The following is a 19553-nucleotide window of genomic DNA, read 5'->3' on the forward strand; positions in this document are numbered from 1 at the left end:
GAGCTGTGGCCGTAAGGTCATTGGTGCCTGTCGTGGCAGCAATCCCCGAACCCGCTGGTGGACACCGGCGGTAAGGGATGCCGTCAAGCTGAAGGAGGAGTCCTATCGGGCCGTTTTGGCCCGCGGGACTCCGGAGGCAGCTGACAGGTACCGGATGGCCAAGCGGAACGCGGCTTCGGCGGTTGCTGAGGCAAAAACCCGGACGTGGGAGGAGTTTGGCGAGGCCATGGAGAATGACTTCCGGACGGCTTCGAGGAAATTCTGGTCCACCATCCGGCGTCTCAGGAGGGGGAAGCAGTGCAACGTCAACACTGTTTACAGTGGAGATGGCGTGCTGCTGACCTCGACTCGGGACGTCGTGTGTCGGTGGGGAGAATACTTCGAAGACCTCCTCAATTCCACCGACACGCCTTCCATTGTGGAAGCGGGGCCTGGGGACTCTGAGGCGGACTCTCCAATCTCTGGGGTCGAAGTCACCGAGGTAGTTAAAAAAACTCCTCGGTGGCGGGGCCCCGGGGGTGGATGAGATCCGCCCGGATTTCTTAAGGGCTCTGGATGTTGTGGGGCTGTCATGGCTGACACGTCTCTACAACATCGCGTGGACATCGGGGACAGTGCCTCTGGATTGGCAGACTGGGGTGGTGGTTCCCCTCTTTAAGAAGGGGGACCGGAGGGTGTGTTCCAATTACAGGGGAATTACACTCCTCAGCCTCCCTGGTAAGGTCTATTCAGGGGTGCTGGAGAGGAGGATCCGTCGGGAGGTCGAACCTCGGATTCAGGAGGAACAGTGTGGCTTTCGTCCTGGCCGTGGAACAGTGGACCAGCTCTTCACCCTCAGCAGGATCCTCGAGGGTGCATGGGAGTTCGCCCAACCAGTCCACATGTGTTTTGTGGACTTGGAGAAGGCGTTCGACCGTGTCTCTCGGGAGGTGCTGTGGGGGGTGCCTCGGGAGTACGGGGTACCGAGCCAACTGATAAGGGCGGTTCGGTCCCTGTATCACCGATGCCAGAGTTTGGTCCGCATTTCCGGCAGTAAGTCGGATTCGTTCTCAGTGAGGGTTGGACTCCGCCAAGGCTGCCCTTTGTCACCGATTCTGTTCATAGTTTTTATGGACAGAATTTCTAGGCGCAGCCGAGGCGTTGAGGGTGTCCGGTTTGGGGACCTCAGCATCGCATCTCTGCTTTTTGCAGACGACGTGGTGCTGTTGGCTTCTTCAGGCCGTGATCTCCAGCTCTCACTGGAGCGGTTCGCAGCTGAGTGTGAAGCGGTCGGGATGAGGGTCAGCACCTCCGAATCCGAGTCCATGGTCCTCGATCGGAAAAGGGTGGAATGCCCTCTCCGGATCGGGGATGAGATCCTGCCCCAAGTGGAGGAGTTTAAGTATCTTGGGGTCTTGTTCACGAGTGAGGCGAGGATGGAGCGCGAGATCGACAGGCGGATCGGTGCAGCGTCGGCAGTAATGCGGACTTTGTACCGGTCCGTCGTGGTAAAGAGAGAGCTGAGCCAAAAGGCAAAGCTCTCAATTTACCGGTCGATTTACGCTCCTACCCTCACCTATGGTCACGAGCTATGGGTCGTGACCGAAAGAACGAGATCCCGGATACAAGCGGCCAAAATGAGTTTTCTCCGCAGGATGTCCGGGCTCTCCCTTAGAGATAGGGTGAGAAGTTCGGTCATCCGGGAGAGACTCGAAGTAGAGTCGCTGCTCCTCCACGTTGAGAGGAGCCAGATGAGGTGGCTCGGGCAACTCATCAGGATGCCTCCTGGACGCCTCCCTGGGGAGGTGTTCCGGGCATGTCCCACCGGTAGGAGACCCCGGGGACGACCCAGGACGCGCTGGAGAGACTATGTCTCTCAGCTGGCCTGGGAACGCCTTGGGATCCCCCGGGATGAGCTAGATGAAGTGGCTGGGGAGAGGGAAGTCTGGGAGTCCCTCCTGAAGCTGCTGCCCCCGCGACCCGACCCCGGATAAGCTTAAGAAGATGGATGGATGGATGGATGGATGGACGTTTTGTGATCAAATCTTTCATAACGAGAACGATTTGAGTGAATTGATTTGAATGAATAATTGAGAAGAAATTTCAGTTCTGAAGGCTCCTTTTGTCCCAAGCAAAGTGACAGATGGTGGGGAGGGGGGGATAAAAATTGTAACAAGAACTCTATAAAAAATGTCAAGCCGTGAGGATATGTTTACCCCCCACCCCCTTTATTTTGAGAACGGTGAGTGCTGGACTCCAGCTGTTTTTTTTCTGTCTCCCTGGGGGTCTGTTCAGGTTGTGTGGAAAATTTGAACAGGTTCCCTCATTCCTAGGCCAAATTACAAGGGGGGAACAAATCCTCACAGCTGGCCCGTGAGAATATGTCCCCCCCCCCCTTATTTTGAGAACCGTGAGTGCTGGACTCCAGCAGTTTTTTTTCTGTCTTCCTGGGGGTCCTTTCAGGTTGTGTGGAAAATTTGAACAGGTTCCCTCATTCCTAGGCCAAATTGTACTCCAGCTCTTTTTTTTCTGATGATTTGTGCAGTGATACCGTTATTACTGCACTTTATCAGTTTATTTATTTATTTATTTATTTACGCGTTGATTGACACCTTGTGTATACCCGCCCATGTTTACTGGCTCCTCTGAACCAACTTGACATGGTCCCGTTCCAAGGCTTCACGCCAACCTCGCAGCAGGGCATCATGCATTTACGACAAGATCAACTTTCTAGTCACATAAGGAATGGGTCCAAGTACTAACGCAGCAGTGTTATATTGATCGGCTTTGCGTATAAAAGGAGTGTGGAGACAACAAAATTTCACAAATGGTTTTCAGTCATGCGACGCGCGGAGGGTGAGCGATAGGGTATACAAAAGTTTACCACTGAAAAGGTGGTACAATTGCACAGCCCCCAGCCAAGAAATATTGTTCTGTTAAGTTTGACATCAGAGCACTCTTTACACAATGTTGACATTCAAAAGTCATTAGAGGCATTTGAATACACGCGCGCTCAATGTTCAAGTTTGACAGCTTCCTCGCGCGAGTATAATTGATGTTGTACTGTGTGACGTTATGTTTGTGTTATACAAGTAAAATTCACCTTTAGTGACTTTACAGTTGCTTGTCTTTATTCATCACATTTTAACGGTCCTTACCAGGGCTGTGGACTCGGTCGGATTTTTGCACCGAGTCCGAGTTCGGCCTCTTGACCACGAGTCCGAGTCCAGCTGTCCATTTTTTTCTGTTAATTCATGTGACTGCTTAGTCTTTATTCAAGGCTAATTTAGATCAAAATCTAAATAATTACAACAGCTTTGTGATGGCTTTGTCTTTATTAAACATATAAACGAATACAATAAACAGATACTTTCAAGTTTTAATCATTAATTACACCATTATAGCTCAGACATTTATCTAAACACAAATAATTAGTGATGACCCCACAACTATCGAAACACATCAATGATATAAGCTGGGTGACATAATCGTCCTTGACAATGGTACATAATGTAAACATTAGCCTAAGTGCAACTCAACGTGGCCGCATTGATCGTAACTTACACTCCGTTTTCCCCCCAAATCTAGAGGCAAAACATTGTTCTCTTGCTGCTCCCGGGTTCTTCCATTTTGGCTGCGCGCGGGGCATTGTGGGTCTTGTACGTGCACGCACGCAGGCAGGCAGGCGCGGACGCAACAACTAAATTTGTCTTCATAACAAGCAAGCAGGGCTGTGGACAGTATTCCTACGCGCATTCTCAGCAGCATGATGAAAATAAAATTGAACGTATTTTTTTTATTGTCGGACTCGGTGGACTCGGTCAAAATCAGCATCGAGTCCGAGTTCGGCAAAAATGACCGAGTCCGACCGAGTCCGAGTCCCCGAGTCTGAGTCCACAGCCCTGGTCCTTACACTATTTCAAAATCCATGCATTGACATCATCCCTGACATGGTGGTGCAAACAAACTTGACTTTTGAATGTTGACGGAATGGGGTCGAAATACAAAAAGTCCTGCCTAGCTACAAAAACAGATATGCTCAAACCTCATTGAATAAAGTACATAAGCAGACAATTATATTCACATATTAAATCAATAAAAGAAACATTTTAAGCATATCATTATACCTGCACACCAAACCAATAAAGACATAGCTAGACATTTTTATATATGGTAATGACATAGGTTTTTATAACTTCATGATCTGACATGTATTTCTGTGCAGTTTGAAATAACCAATTACTTATGGTTCTTCTATATCAAACATTGTTTGATATAGAAGAACCAGAGAAGTAATTGAAAAAGAAAAAACAAGATGAACCTAGTACAACTATTGAAATAACCAATGTTTGTTGATATATTGCCTGAATAGCATAACGATCCTTAAGGAACTATTTAATGCATGATTGATGTTATTCTAAATCACGGACACTGCTCAAGGTGTCTAAGAATGTTCTGTACTTGATTATATCTTATGTTTTGATTAATGCTTGATGTGACGTTGTATTTTGCTTAATGCTGTCACGTCTCATCACCGGGTGCTTTATTATGTCTAGGTTACCATGGTTTCTGTTTGCGTCGCCCCTCCCCTCCTGTGTTGCCTTACAATCAATGTAATCACAGTCACCTGCCTCTTGTTACTTGTAGTGTATTTAAGTCCTGTCTGCCCTGCACTCCCTGTCATCATTGATGACCTTTGTCTCTCGTCTCGGTCGTCTCGGTCGTCTCGGTCGTCTCGGTCGTCTCGGTCGTCTCGGTCGTCTCGGTCGTCTCGGTCGTCTCGGTCGTCCTCGTCCTTGTCGTCGTCCTTGTCTTTTGTTCAGTTATACTCGTCCCTGGTCGAGCTTCTTGTAGTCTGCCTTTTGAGTTCTCCAATAAACCCTGGTCCAAGCTGCATTTGGTCGCCCAACCCCAATTCCTTCATGACAAATGCTAGACGCCAGCCTTGGATTAATATTGAATGTTCTGGACAGAAGGAAAATATTTCGACTAACAATGAAAAGATATGGTTGGAAGCATGATTGAACTAAGAATGTGACAAAGTAAGCAAATACATGGAGTGTCAAAAGAAAAAACAAATGCATGGTAAGTGGTGAGTACCGTTTTTTTCCGTGTATAGTGCGCAATATTTTACTAATTTATTGTCCTAAAATCTGGGGTGCGTATTATACATGGGTACAAAGAAAAAATTTTTTATTTATTTATTTTTTTTTTTAAATAAAGTCATGGTACAACAAAACCAACAACAGGACTGACCGACAAAGTCGTGGAACAAAAAGACAGGGTGACATTACCAAAGACAGGAACAGAATGACAGTAACACATGCAATGATCCAACGGTGAGCGAGGGGCAGACAGGACTTAAATACAAAACACGTTACATCGATTGAGGTGACACAGGAAGAGCGGGGTGACACGAACAGAAACTATGGCAACCTAGACACATAGCAAAACTGGGGACGAGACATGACAAATCTCCCCCGAAATAAAACTCACCTTTCTTCTTGTTTGTTGTCAATCGCGCATCGCATTCAGCCATCCTGCCCAACACACTTAGTAAAATTCATAATTGACGACACATCGTTTGATGCGATGGTGCAATCCTCGATGGTGTGTTATTGTCAAATATTGTTTGTTTTTTAATCTCCATCGCGGACCGGACGTCATACGGAGGCCGCCATTACAGATGCGCAGAACGGTTGCGCAAGACACGTCAGCTATATAAAGAGCGAGAGTTCAGTTCTCCACCTATTAGTTTCAATTCACAGTTTAATTAGCAGTTTCAATCAGCAAATAACAAAATGCGTATTACAGGTAATATTTTATTTCACAACACTTTGCCTTGTTCCTTTCGTCTCTGCTGTTCATTTCAAACGTGCTCCATACGACCGCAATGCTCTTGTATCAGACGATCGCTCGATCACCTGCTAGTTTGCCGTCTGTCACAATGTACCCTACACAAATCCGAAACATTTGTTGCGGCTCCGAGTCACGACGAGGGGCAAGTTTTGGTTTCCAAGGTTGTTTTTATTCCTCTTCAACGTATCTCCCATACAGAGCCGCCTCATTCCCCTGCGCACGGAGCGCGGTGGTGCGTTTAGGGGCAGTCGGAGAAATCAACGCCAACAAAAAAAATGACATCCAGCCTAGTTAAGACCATACCAAAGACTTTAAAAATGGGACCCATTGCCTCCCTGCGTGTGTGACGATCTTTGGGACTTAAAAAAAAAAAAATAAATAAAAAAATTTTAAAAAAAATTAAAAAAATTCATAAAAATTGGGTGCGTATTATACATGGGTACAAGCTTTTTTCCAGCATCAGCATGCCATTGTTAGGGGTGCGTACTATACATGGGGGCGCACTATACACGGAAAAAAACGGTAAGAACTTTGCATAGTCAGGGAACATTAACGAATTGATGATGTTACACACAAAACTTCACATAAGTCCGTACAAAATGACAAAAGTGGAAGGATGATGAATGGACGAGGTGCGACAGTGTATGTGCAAGAATAGAGGAAAATGTTTACAGGTAGGTCACTTGGAGATAAAACCAGCAGAGGTTCCAGAGGGAGAACGCCAGGAGGAAGACAGCCAAGAACCCGGCAAAAGGTGATCGCCAAGGCCAAAAGACAGGAAGGAGAACAACAGCCCCCACCAAGTCAAACACACCGAGGGGGGATTCATTGAATGATTCGTTTGAACGAATCTTTTGAGTGAACTGATTCTTAAGATTCAGTTCACCAAAAATAACTGGAATGCACATCCCTATGTCACATAAGAAAAGGATCATTTTGCCTTCAGCTTGAGTTCCTCTTCCGGAAGAGGAGAAAAAAAAAGACTGCACCGTGATGTTGTATTCTTCGACCAGTTCATCGATTCACCGACGGCACCCGCTGTCCTCTCGCTGGTTTGATCCGTGCTGGGCGAAACAAGGGGTCGCTCAGACGCCCAATCGCACCTCGGTGCGCCTGGCCCGTCGTCCACAAGAGGTCAGACACGAACAGCACAAGTCGTCCATTCACGAGCGGCGCTGAATGCATGAGCTCGAGCCAAAACACTCACGAATGAATAAAAACGATGTGCATAGATGGCGGAAGTGGATAGCTCTACGTGTTGGGGTTGAGTATGTAGCTTGGGCTCGGGAATGTGACGGGAGGCGTGACGTAGGTGGGCCTGGGTGAGCGCCACTCCTTCCCTGTTACGGCGGCCAAGTTGACGCGGTCACTCAAGTCCCGTGCCTCGGATCCGAGCACGGAAAGCCGCATCGTGGAAGCAACCGTGGCTACCACTCTCCTTTGATACGTACCCTCCTACTCGTGGAATCCCGCAACTTTGGCTCTTGCCCCCGCCCTCAGACGTGGATCGTCCTGGGGGGTTGGCTGTGCACCTTCGCCTGCCGTCGCCGCGGGGATGGCCACCGCCAGTCTCAACTATGTGGCTCCATGGTGGATCTACTGGCTGCACAATTTGCCTCACCTTGACTTGTCGCTCAAGCCTGTGGACAGCACCTTTAGACCCGAGCAGGAAGACTACCAGCAGGTCGGTACCACCAGACACTCGCATCGCTTAAAGTCGGGACATTTCGGGAGCGCAAAGTAAGGCTCTCGTTTTGTTTGGCTTCTTTTTATTTGTCTATGGTCCACTTTGAAAAAGCGTCTTTGACCTGACCTGGAAAGTGTAGTGATAAGCCAGCAAGTAGGATTTCGCTGAGCTCCACCGAAGGCGCTCCCAAGAGAAGTGTCCTCAGCCAAGCTAAAATGAAGCAGTAGCGCAGCGGCATCAAAACGACTCCCCGAAAAGAAAAAGCACAATCTGCCAGTTTGTGGTTGTGTTGAATCAACACGAGCGCTAGCTACAGCATCAATGTGTCAATATTGGACGGCTGACTGCACAGGGAGGTTCGCTACCCCAAGTTTTCTTCCGGACTGACAGCACTCAATTCTTAAATATTGGGTTTTACCCCTCGTATTTTTGATACATAATTTTTCAACTAAAGCAGTGACGGGTCATTTTAAAGACAGATCTTTTGCTTATGTCCAGGGATGAGAATTTTCCGCGGATCCCCGTGATTTTTCCGTCTAAACGTATTTTCGTGAATCATGTAAATCCATTGAGAAAATTATTTTTTTAAATATGGGGGGAGCGGCCGGCTAGCTGGCCGGGCAACGTTAGCCTCGGTGACTCTCGCGGGCATACCCCGAGCAACTTTTCCGTGCTTTTTCACATTTGCCATTCTCATCCCTGTATGACTGACTAAAAGCGAAAGAGTCACGCTACAATCCTGCAATAGAGAATTTCATCATCCGTCTGTCCATCTATCCATCCATTATCTGTACTGCTTGTCCCCACGGGGATCGCAGGCATGCTGGAATCTATCCCAGCCGTCAACGGGTAATTGGAAATAAAAGCCATGCACTCAACATATGTTGGTGCCAAAAAACATGCACGCATGCACTACGGATATGGCACCTCAAAGAGAGGAATGACACTGTATCAGTTCTGGTCCATCCCGGGTTCTTAACATGCCTGTGGAGTCCAAAATATTGCATGCAGAATGACAGGCGGCCACTCAGTGAGCCTCGGCTGGCGGCCAAAGTGAATAAGATCCTCAACGAAGCCTCGTCAGGAGATATTTGTGTCTTTTTGCCTCCCTGCGCAGTGCGCACTGGTTTGGTCTCCATCCCCCGGGCTCATGCTCCGTAATCACAAGACCGAATGAAAGCCAATCCGTCACATGACGCCAGCCTCCCGCGCCGTGCCGTGCTCGCCTTCCCTTTTGGCTATGCTCGCCTCGTCAACCTGCCGCCATCGACAACAAAACCTGCATTTTCTCACCCTCGTTACCTTTCCAGAAAGTGTCGAACAAACAAACAAACAAACAAACAAACAAACAAACAAACAAACAAACAAACAAACAAACATCTGTCACTCCTTTGTTGAGCAAATATCTGTCTTTCTTCTTCTGCCTGTTTCTCATTCTGCCAGTCTGTAGTGGTCCTGGCCTGTGTGGGAGCGGTGGGCCTCAGTCTGAGCCTGGTGCTTTTGGTTCTCTTCTTGGTCTGCTCGCGTATCTGCCGCAGGGACGCGCACAAAGACGTCAAAAGGCCCGAGAGGACCCGCTGCGCGACGTGGTCGGCTGTCGTCACCGCTCTCATCGTATGGTCAGTGGCACCCGTGGAAGAATGGAGGAGAGCGATACCCGAGCCAATTCAAAGAAAATCGCGCTCGGTCTGCGTGTGCGTGGCTGCAGTCTCGCATGCCGAGGCAGCTGGCGCCCGCTTCAACTTGTGACGCTAAGTGTCGGCCACTAATGCACTTAGCCCATTTGACGGTTCCAGGGAGAGTGCGTAGACACAAGTCCCGTTGTGATGCTAAGTGAGTGAGCGTGATGCCGTTGAAGGCGGCGTTTGTTACGCACGTTGCATCTGTGCCAGGCGGTCCGCTTTGTTTTTCCCTTTGCTAATGCCTTTATATTGGCCGCAAACGCCCGCATATGACATTCAATTAAATGACGGAATGACGAATTAAATGTTCTGCTGAGGCTTTGATCGCGACATGCCGATGGAACTCGGCCATTCTCAGCGCTCCGTGCTGGCAATTGCAATAGCTAACAAAAATAAGGGACTGCGAGGTAGGCGAGCGGCTTCTGACAGCAGGTGGAGCGGGTTTGGGTCCCAATCTCAACCGAGGTCAAGTAGTGTCGCCGGGAACAATAAGATTAGCGGCCAGTGACGCAGGAGCTGAAAAATCCTGCCCACAGTGTTGTCAGTCGGTCGGTCGCCGTGCTTGACGCGTATTGAGACGCCCATTCATCCAATAACTGATCGCCGGGAGCCAATTTGCCCTTCCGGTTGAGCGCGTGTCTCTGAAAGATGATCCACCTTCATCTTTCCTCTCTCGCCGGTGGTCAGTGGCATTTCTTTCCAGAGGACGGGGCCTTTGGTAGCACGACGAACGGCAAACTATTTCCATTTATTTTCTGTTCATGACCATCACGTCACATTGTCGTTGCGAGCGCCCGTGTTTCCGTTTCGGGCTAACCTCGTGGCGACGAGTGCAGTTCCCAGCATGGGAAAGGGACAGTCTCGTGCCTCTGTGTTTTCTCCCCATTTGCCGAGCGCATCGATGCTCGAGGTATTGCGGTAAGCTGTTGTCACCAAAGGTGCAAGCGGATGGAGAAGTGCCGCCGCTCTTTTGATGCTGTGCCCGCCCCTTCGCATTCGCAGTTGTGCTGTGGCAGTGGGTTTCTATGGAAACAGTGAGACCAACGATGGCGTGCACCGGTTCACCTATTCCATCTCCAACGCCAATCGGACTTTGGGCGGCATCGACAGCCTGGTAAGAGATGATTTCCTCGCTCTTGTTATCTCCAATGGCCTAGCGTCGTTTCGAACTAATCAACGAGTACACGTGGAGACGGTATCAACAATCGTTGTCCTCTTGGACTTGTTCCATGTATTAAGTAGCGACCATTCAGTATGTGTGTGTGATTTAATGATTTAACCAGGCAATGAATATGTCTAAAGTGTGAAACAAAAATTGGTCTTTTCTCAAATGGCTCTCTTCAAGTCTTTTAATGCAACTTTTAGGTGGCAGTGCAGCACAAGCTCCTCATTTGTGAGCTATCTAAACAAAAAACGGCATTCAGCGCACCCCGTGGCGGCGCCTCCCCGGGGGAGGCCGCTTTTTTTTTTTTTTTTGTCCCAGTGATCGTCACACACACATCTGCGTGTGGTGAAATTTGTCCTCTGCATTTAACCCATCCCCATTGATTTTGATTCATCCCCTGGGGGAGAGGGGAGCAGCAGCGGTGCCGCGCTCGGGAATAATTTGGTGATCTAACCCCCCAATTCCAACCCTTAATGCTGAGTGCCAAGCGGGGAGGCAATGGGTCCCATTTTTATAGTCTAACCCACAACCTTCCAGTCTCAGGGCGGACACTCTACCACTAGACCACTGAGCTGGTACTTTTTGTGCCTAATAGGGATGCTCGCTGCGTGCGTGTCGGGCCTGACCTGCATTCGCCAAAGTGAGTCTATGGGGAGGGGGGAGGGAAGGAGGCGCTTGGGTCGATTAAGCCTTTCCTTTGTACTGTGCGACGGGGCGAGATAGCATGAGTGTGTGCGTATCATTTGCAGAACATTGGCAGGAGTGCTTTCAATATGGGCCGCTATCTGTTTGCAAGCTCATCTCTCACCTTCTTTCTTTCTCACGCGCTTGGCCCTCCAAAGCTCAAATGTAATCAAGTGCAAGCTTTGAGGGGAGCGTTTACCGTTTTTTTCCGTGTATAATGCGCCCCCATGTATAATACGCACCCTAAAAATGGCATGTTGATGCTGGAAAAAAGGCTGTACCCATGTATAATACGCACCCAATTTTTTTATTTTATTTTTTTAAATTAAATTGTCGCCCCTCCCTTCCTGTGTCACCTCAATCAATGTAACGTGTTTTGTATTTAAGTCCTGTCTGCCCCTCGCTCACCGTCGGATCATTGCATGTGTTACTGTCATGATGTCTGTTTGGTTCCTGTTCCTGTCTTTGGTAATGTCTTTTTGTTCCACGACTTTGTCGGTCAGTCCTGTTGTTGGTTTTGTTGTACCATGATTTTCTTAAAAAAAAAAAAAAATTAAAAAAAGAAATTAAATTTTTTTATTTATTTTTTTTTAAATTGTACCCATGTATAATGCGCACCCCAGATTTTAGGACAATAAATTAGTTAAATGTTGCGCATTATACACGGAAAAAAACGGTATCTTCTTTGTGGCTCCGGCGTGGGGTCTCAGCCGTGAGCACCAGACGCGGAGGGGTCTCGTAGATGAGCAAAACAACGTCTGTTCAGTGGATCTTTTGACCAAAGAGAACACGACAGAGTCACTGGTGCATGCGCACGTGTTTGTATGAGTACAAGACAAGAGTGAGTCTTTCGTGATGATCCGATCCTAAGTGGTGCTTCCCGGCCTGGCAGCCCACGTAGCGATCGCTGCGGACGAACGCGAGTCTGACCTTTTGAGAAGCGCCATCGTGCCACGGGGGCTCCAGACCCGTGAAAATTGCTGTCGGGCTTCCCGTGAGGTTTCCCGTCCAAATCATGCCGGCCGCGGCTCGACACACAGGTCAATGGAGACAGGCAAAAGCACTCTGTACATGTCTGCGAGCACATTTTGAGGAATGAGCCAACTGGCATCTCTGCCTCCCCATTTAGTCGGCGGGCTCTCTAAGAAGTGCGCAAACGGGCGTCCAGCGGCACCTGGAGCGTCTGGATGAGATCTTGGCCGCACGGGCCGACTACCTTCAGGCTCTGCACTTCGTGCGGCTGATGGTGAACAACGTCATCCGGGAGCTAAATGCCCTGCCCAACGTCGACAAAGCCAACATGGGGCTGACGGCCGCCGCGGCCCACGCCACCTTCGTTGAGTATTACAGGTGCGCACGCCCTTGAGAGCTTGCTTTGCTGTTTTGAACTTTTTGTTCTGGCCCGATTGCTGACTTAATGGTGCTAAAATGAAGTGCCCTTTGTGTTTTGTCTCCGAGCCACTGGAATGCTGCTCTTCTAATTGAGTGCAGTGACTCAAACCGCAAGGAGGGGAAGATGAACAAAAATAAAACAGGAGGCGGACAAATATTTTTAATAAACATGAGGAAAATCTCAAAGTTGGTCACGCAAAAATTTGTGCAAATTAATTGGAAATTTCATATTAATGCAGGGACTTAAAAAAAAAAAAAACTTGCAGAGGTTACAACCTTGCAAAGTGTCTCATGGTTGATATTTGCATCTAAGTCTTGTCTCAATTAGGCTCACAGGTTAGCTTGTAGTTCATCCCGGCTGGCTTTAGGCCAGAGGCGGCCTGGTCGCCGTCAATTGGCAGACTTTCCCACAGATGGCCAAGCATGCTCATCATTAATGAGGGCATTTGATCCGCTCTCCCTCCTTCTCATGGCCTCCTCGTCTGGCCGCTAAGTGCCGTCTTCTCACAGCCGGATTCTAAGCGTCCGTATGCAGAGGCCTCGGCATGCGCTCACGTGCTTCCCGGTGACCTTAATGTCCATATTTATGAAGCGGCCGGCGGATGTCCACTCTTTGAAATTGTGAGCAATCGATATTTCTTTTCTTGCTCCGGTTAGATTGACGCCAGCGGCGGGCCAGCTGAAAAAAAAGAGTATTGGAGTGTTCTGTAGTGGCGCTCCACAAGTGACCAGCGTTTGCTTCCGTGTCGTCTGCTTCTAGATGGCTGACCTACCTGCTCCTGCTGATCTTAGAACTGCTCATCTGTCTGGCCGTCTGTTTGGGGATGACCAAGCAGTCTCGGAGGCTGCTCGTCATGTGAGTTGGAGTCCGCTGCTGCTGCTGTTCTTGCGTGCCCTCGCCTTTGCCCTCGCCTTTGGCATAGATTGAATTCAACTCAGATTTAATTCAGAAGGATTTTCTTTTCTCTCTGCAATTGCTTTTATGATACATTTTCTTACTTTGGCTTGTGGGTCATAGAAGCAGCCCACGTAAAAAAAATTGCAATTGATTGCAGTGTGGTAAAGCCATCAGAACAGGCGCGCAAAGTAGCTCTCGGAGTGGCATTTTTTTGCACAGTGACATCATTTGCTTTTGTTTCGTGGAAAGTGCAAAATTTGGGGACGCGCGCAGCATATTTGGCCGGGTGGAGCTTAGTTGTGCATTCACACGATGGTTAAACAAAAACAGCGTGAATGGGAATAATGGATTGCAGAGCACACGCTCCAGACTTCCTATCACGTTTGGCCAATCCAGCACTGCCCGCGCCTTGGGCGCTAATGGACCAGACGCCACTCCTTCTCCTCCTCATGGCGCTCGCTAATGCCTATTGATCGGCCCCGAGGCCGGATGAGCATGCAGCTCCCTTCGCTAATGATGAAGTGCTCTCAGACTTCTTTATTGCTTTTTGAGCAGGTCCGGCCTCATTAGGTTGAGAAGCAAAGGCTGCCGCTGCAAAGGGTCAAAGTGCACCAACTCCAACAAAAATGCCCCATCCGTGTGTGCGTGCCCATGTCTCAGCCGTCTTGTCTTTGTGTGTGAATATTGCTCACCATGCAGGATGATGGCCTTGGCCGTGCTGTCTGTGATCCTGAGCTGGACCTCACTGGGAGCCAGCTGGGCTACAGCTGTGGTGAGTTGATGCTGGCTACTTTTTTTTGGGTGGGGGGGGGGGGGCTCTTCATCTATTTAGGTTTCTTTCGCTCAATCAGTCACGTCGTAAAGCTGATTATAAACTCAGCAGCCTTTCTGCATAATCATGATTGTAAACAACACTCCCTGCCCGGCGTTAATTACACCCCGGAAGTTAGTTTTGCAATAAATCCTCCTTGTTTTCAAGCTGAGTGTCGTCTCGCACACGTTTGGGCTTAACGTGGTAATGGAGAGTCCACATTTGGGGCACAGTAAGGGGTACTAAGCGATCCCCACCCTGAATCTCCTGGAGGTATTGTGGAATTGAGGATAATCTGACAGATTAGGCGTCTGGACAGATGCGGCGGACTAAGCCCGCGGTGGTGACCGAACCCAAAACGCAGCACAGACATCCGCTGCCATTCACTGCACATATTGCTACACATGACAAACAGGAGCCACGAAATACTTGCCGCACGACATAATATTTGCACACGTCGACCGCTGATTCGAAATTGCAAAGTACAAGGCGTCGATCAAAGGCTGGTGTGCTGACGGGCCTCTCGGCACGTGTGTGTTGTGTCGTCACACAGGGCACCGCCGACTTCTGCGTGTCTCCCGACAAGTTTATCGTCAACCGAAGCAAAGAATTCCTCAGTGCGGGTACGTCGGTGAATGATTGAGCGGCGTTCCACTCTGGCACAAAAACAGAGACTTCTGCAACCTTTCTCACATTTTGCCGACATCACAACTGCCCAGTTGCAAAGTGGCAGGAAATGAAAAGTGCTCCAATGACTCTTCATTTTCCCATCTTCATGAAATATGAGCTCAGACTTACACTGTTTCTTCTCCCCCGGTAGATATTGCTAACTATTATTTGTTCTGCAGTCCGAATCTACCCAACCCCTTCCAACAGGTACGCACACACACACACACACACACACAATTAGTTCAAGCAAGGCGATTCCTCTTTCCCCCGTCGCTTGCTACCTGCCTTCGCAAGCGACACGAGTCATTCCTAGCTCACAGGTTAACGAATAGCAACAGCAACGAGAGCGCCATTCAGATGTGCGCACCTCTTTGAAAGGGAGGCTTGATCAGGACGAGGACTAGCGACGGAAAGGAGTAGACGTTTGATGAGAACTGCTCCAGAAGTGGAGATCCTCTTGGATGCCCTCCTTTCCTTTTTCACTAGTTTTGCGTTTTCAACACCCATGGCGAATCATTGCAGGCCAGCCATGGCGGATCATTGCAGGCTTTAGCGCTCCTGCTCCTCATTTAGGGATTAAGTGCGGCTTGTTAAGGATAATCTAGTCTCCTGATCAACTCCAATGTTTGGGTGGTGTTCCTTTTGAAGAGGCGGAGCCTGAATCAAGCAGGCCTTCTATTGCTTGTCGACAGTCCTTTCGCGCATGATGCTTTTTTGCGTCCACAGTCGCTGACGGTCTCCCAGCGCTCGCTGACCACCATGCAGATCCAGATCCAGGGTTTGCTGCAGTTCTCCATGCCCGCCTTCCCCACCGCCGAGGTACGACGTCGACGAGGCCGCTGTGAAGGCTGTTGGAGGGGACAAACAAGCACAATGATCCCTTTTGCTCCTATTTGTTTTTCAAAATCGTTGAGTCGGCCAGCTGGTGTGCTCACTCCTTAACTTACCTTTGACACAGGGCTCTTTGTTTCACGCAGAGAGACCTGTTAGGCATCCAGCGCTTGTTGAATGCCAGCGAATTCAATCTGCACCAGCTGACAGCCTTGCTCGATTGTCGCGGACTGCACAAGGTGAGCTTTTTGCCTGATGCTGCGCAAATAGTGCTATTTCGATGGACCTCATGAGGCGTCATTTATTTGCTGTGGTCTTCATTAGCACCGAGTGAATTTTGATTTGTGCCGGATAAAGCCTTCGTTATCTGAAAGCCCTCTTATCTCACCCTGTGGCTGGAGTCACAGTGTGTGCTTTGAGTAACACATTTCAGATTTCAGCAGCACACACAGATGCGGTTTACCTGGCTGTGGCTTTGTGGTGCAGGACTACCTGGACGGCCTAATGGGCGTATGCTACGATGGCGTGGAAGGCCTCCTCTACCTGGCTTTGTTCTCCCTGCTGGCGGCGTGCGCGCTCTCTGCCATGCTGTGTGCCATTTGGCAAGTGTGGACGCTAATCGGCAGCAGGTCAGCGTCACCGGGTGATGAGCGACCCCCCACCACAGACACACACACACACACACTGTCCGCACTGCTTATCTCTCGTGCGCTTTGCCGCCGCGTAGAGACAAAGAATATGACGACATAGACGAGGAGGACCCGTTCAACCCTCAAGCGCGCCGCATGTCCTATAACGCCAGGAGGTCCAACATCCACAGCTTCTGCAGCTACACCAGCAGTGCCGGCAGCCAGGCCAGCATCCATCCTTCGCCTCAGGCGGACGCCGCTGTGCCACCCGCCCCAGAATACATGTAAACGAAGGATTTTCAAATCAAATTTTTCCTTTGAGAGCAATGGAAATGTTGTCACTGGGGATCCCAAATTGACCATCCAGCGCAATTAAGTTTTTTTTTGGTAACGTACTCAACTGTGAGTTTAGACAAAACAAAACCATTCAAACTTATAGGATAGAAAAACAAATGTAGTCCTGAAGTTAAACCTTGGGGTACACCGCTTTTAAGGGTGAGTTTGCAACAAACAGGTAGCAAGATTCATATGATCACATAGAATGCACATTTAGCTTCCATCAAATTGCTGCACTAGCAGCGCTAAAATGGCATTAGCTCTGCAAACAAGGTGACATTAGCCACGGCTGCTATGTTGATAGCATTACTTATTTGTTATGTAGCGCGACTACAAGTTAAGGTTAAAAGTTAAAGTCCCAATGATCGTCACACACACATCAGGGTGTGGTGAAATTTGTCCCCTGCATTTAACCCATCCCCATGTGATTTTGATCCATCCTCTGGGGGAGAGGGGAGCAGTGAGCAGCAGCGGTGCCGCGCTCAGGAATCATTTGGTGATCTAACCCCCCAATTCCAACCCTTATTGCTGAGTGCCAAGCAGAGAGGCAATAGGTCCCATTTTTATAGTCTTTGGTATGACCCGGCCGGGGTTTGAACCCACAACCTTCCAGTCTCAGAGCGGACACTCAACCACTAGTCCAGTGAGCTGGTCAAAAGAAAAGAGGGAAGGCCATTTTTTTATTTTGCGGAGGTGCATATTCCACCGTAGTTTCAGCACGTGTGTACAGCAAATAGCAGTCATGCCTTCTTTGTCCAATTGGTAGCTTTTTCCTCGGGTGTGATGGGTTTTCAAAACGCCTGCCAGAGTGAACTGTTATATCCTCACAGATCATTTCCCTCGTGTAATGGCTGGCAGCTTTAACATTTTTTATTTTATTTTGAAAACGCCCCCTGAAAACGACCGTCCAGCACATTGTTTCATTTTTTTTTTTATTTCTTTGCTCATTCCTTTCCTAATATGTCACCATCTTTCCCACTCGTTGCCTCCTAGGAATCAGTCCATGCTGTTTGGCGGGAGCCCTCGGTACGAGAACGTCCCGTTGATATGCAGAGGATCCCCGCCCCCGTCGGTGCGTTGGCCCTACGCCGCCCTGATGTCCCAAGTGTGACCACGACCCCTCCCTGCATGTTCACAACATGAAATGAGGATGAAGTGGTGTAAGACTGCCCTCTGGTGGGTCATTACACGGCTAGCCTTAATTTCCATCGTTTCTTCCAAAAGACAAATGCGTCCAACGTGCAAAAGAACCTCCAAAGGCCGTGACACCAGGCTGCATTGTCGCCTCGCTCGTATGTCATCCTAGAAATGTGCTGTTGAGCTATTGAAGATCATAAACTAGCGGTGTCCAAACTACGGTAATAATATGGTTTTTATTGGCCCGCAGCAAATTCTGAAAACATAATTGAATATGGCCCGCACAAGAAGCTTGAGCTCAACTCTGTTGCACTTCTCAGTTTCCACACTAGATAGAGCCCGCCACACAAAGCGTTTGACGTCCCATACATTCTTGTATTGCCAGCACACATTCACACGGTGCATGAAACTCATTACTGGAGGTTACGCTCAGTGACATGAAGAGGATGAGAGAAACACAACAGTCTGAGTCCAGTGTCATTTTCATGGTTTCTCCCCACAGTACTCACCCGGTACGAGGACAACTTACCTGTCCACAACCGAAGTCCAGATCCGATGACACTTTGGCCCGGACTTCCAGGTGTAGAGGAATCGCCATGACAATTAAGCAGAAATTGTTGCTTTTATCTAGAGAATGTATCCAAACTGTTTGATGCCTTTTTATTGTATGCAAGTAAACTCATGTTTGCCAACCTTGTGTCATTTACATCATTGTGTTGCATCATGACAATTCATGAATTGCTCAAAGGACCAGAAAGATGTGAACATATTCCAGCAATTTCCCAAGGATTTGTGCCAAAGGCCGAACCAGCTGTTCCGTATCGCAAACTTAAACTACCCAACTGATAATCTTCCGGTCTAAAAGCTGTCTATATGGTGCCTAGACGTCTAGGCTAGAATCTGTCTAGAATACGTCTATGTATCAAAGTTTTTTAGACGTCTATTGCTTAGTGATCTAAGCATAGACGTCTATGTATAGATAGACGTCTATTAGACGACTATGCTTAGCTGCGTCTGTAGCATAGCCGTATAATATACGTTCTTGATGTTTTGTTTCGTTTATTTCAAACGTGAAAAAAATAAGATTATTGTACACAATGAAAAGACATGACAAAATACATGCTGTTAGGATACGGATTTTAGCTATTGATCTGACTCCAAATTGTGATCAACACTTAACACAAGAATTGCTATGTTCTAATCCACACACTGGCGCACCTAACAATTTTGCGAGTTCGTTCTGTCAAAGAGAAGACCAGTAGATCAATCAGACCGAATTTACCAATTGTTTAATCTTGACAAAGCAAGCTAATACAGGCGCCTGGGTCTTGGGTCCTTAACACAAAAACTCGTGTGCCTTCGTGACCAGAAAGACGACACATTCTTCCGGGTTGCCCAGTTTTAAAGAAACACAATATGAATATTCAAACATGCAAAAGATTGTGTGGTGATTGGTCGATGGTCGATGGTCATCTCCTCCTCGTTTGGGTTTTTCCCCTGCCCAGCACAGGTGTCTGGACCACAAAGACGAGTTGTTTTTCGCGTTCCCATCGGCCTTGAGATATCCTCCCTTTCTGGACCTCCTGTTCCACAATACTTTGAAGAAAACAAATTCATGTAGCCTGCACATTCCTTTCCACTTATTAAGCGACCACACTACTACTAGAAATTATATTGATATGATTATATGTGTCTAACGGAGCCTTAATCAAATGTGTTTGCAAACTGCCGAAAGTACATTTCCCTTTATTCCCTCTCATGACCTCATTTATGAGGTCATCACCCGTTACTCTA

At 48.4% G+C, this 19553-nt stretch overlaps 1 protein-coding gene across 10 annotated transcripts; it reads left to right on the plus strand.

Annotated features, from left to right (window-relative positions):
* Positions 1 to 6737: 6737 nt before the first annotated feature.
* On the plus strand, positions 6738 to 18451 carry LOC133170367 (protein tweety homolog 2-like). Of its 10 annotated transcripts, XM_061303225.1 has the most exons (15): positions 6741 to 6972; positions 7339 to 7522; positions 8969 to 9144; positions 10210 to 10321; positions 12186 to 12406; positions 13209 to 13304; positions 14046 to 14118; positions 14711 to 14780; positions 14978 to 15033; positions 15553 to 15645; positions 15785 to 15896; positions 16144 to 16300; positions 16385 to 16570; positions 17616 to 17694; positions 18262 to 18451. In XM_061303225.1, the coding sequence occupies exons 2-15, from the start codon at positions 7394 to 7396 to the stop codon at positions 18316 to 18318; spliced, it is 1617 nt and encodes a 538-aa protein (XP_061159209.1). In that variant the 5' UTR covers positions 6741 to 6972; positions 7339 to 7393; the 3' UTR covers positions 18319 to 18451. The 10 variants fall into 10 exon arrangements, 9 of the variants coding, with proteins under 9 accessions (XP_061159213.1, XP_061159212.1, XP_061159216.1 ...); XM_061303228.1 differs by lacking the exon at positions 8969 to 9144 and having other exon boundaries at positions 6739 to 6972; XR_009718569.1 differs by having other exon boundaries at positions 6741 to 7522; positions 17616 to 17798.
* The last annotated feature ends 1102 nt before the right edge of the window (positions 18452 to 19553 follow it).

This window comes from Syngnathus typhle, linkage group LG17 (assembly GCF_033458585.1).
Source record: "Syngnathus typhle isolate RoL2023-S1 ecotype Sweden linkage group LG17, RoL_Styp_1.0, whole genome shotgun sequence".
NCBI lineage: Eukaryota > Metazoa > Chordata > Actinopteri > Syngnathiformes > Syngnathidae > Syngnathus > Syngnathus typhle.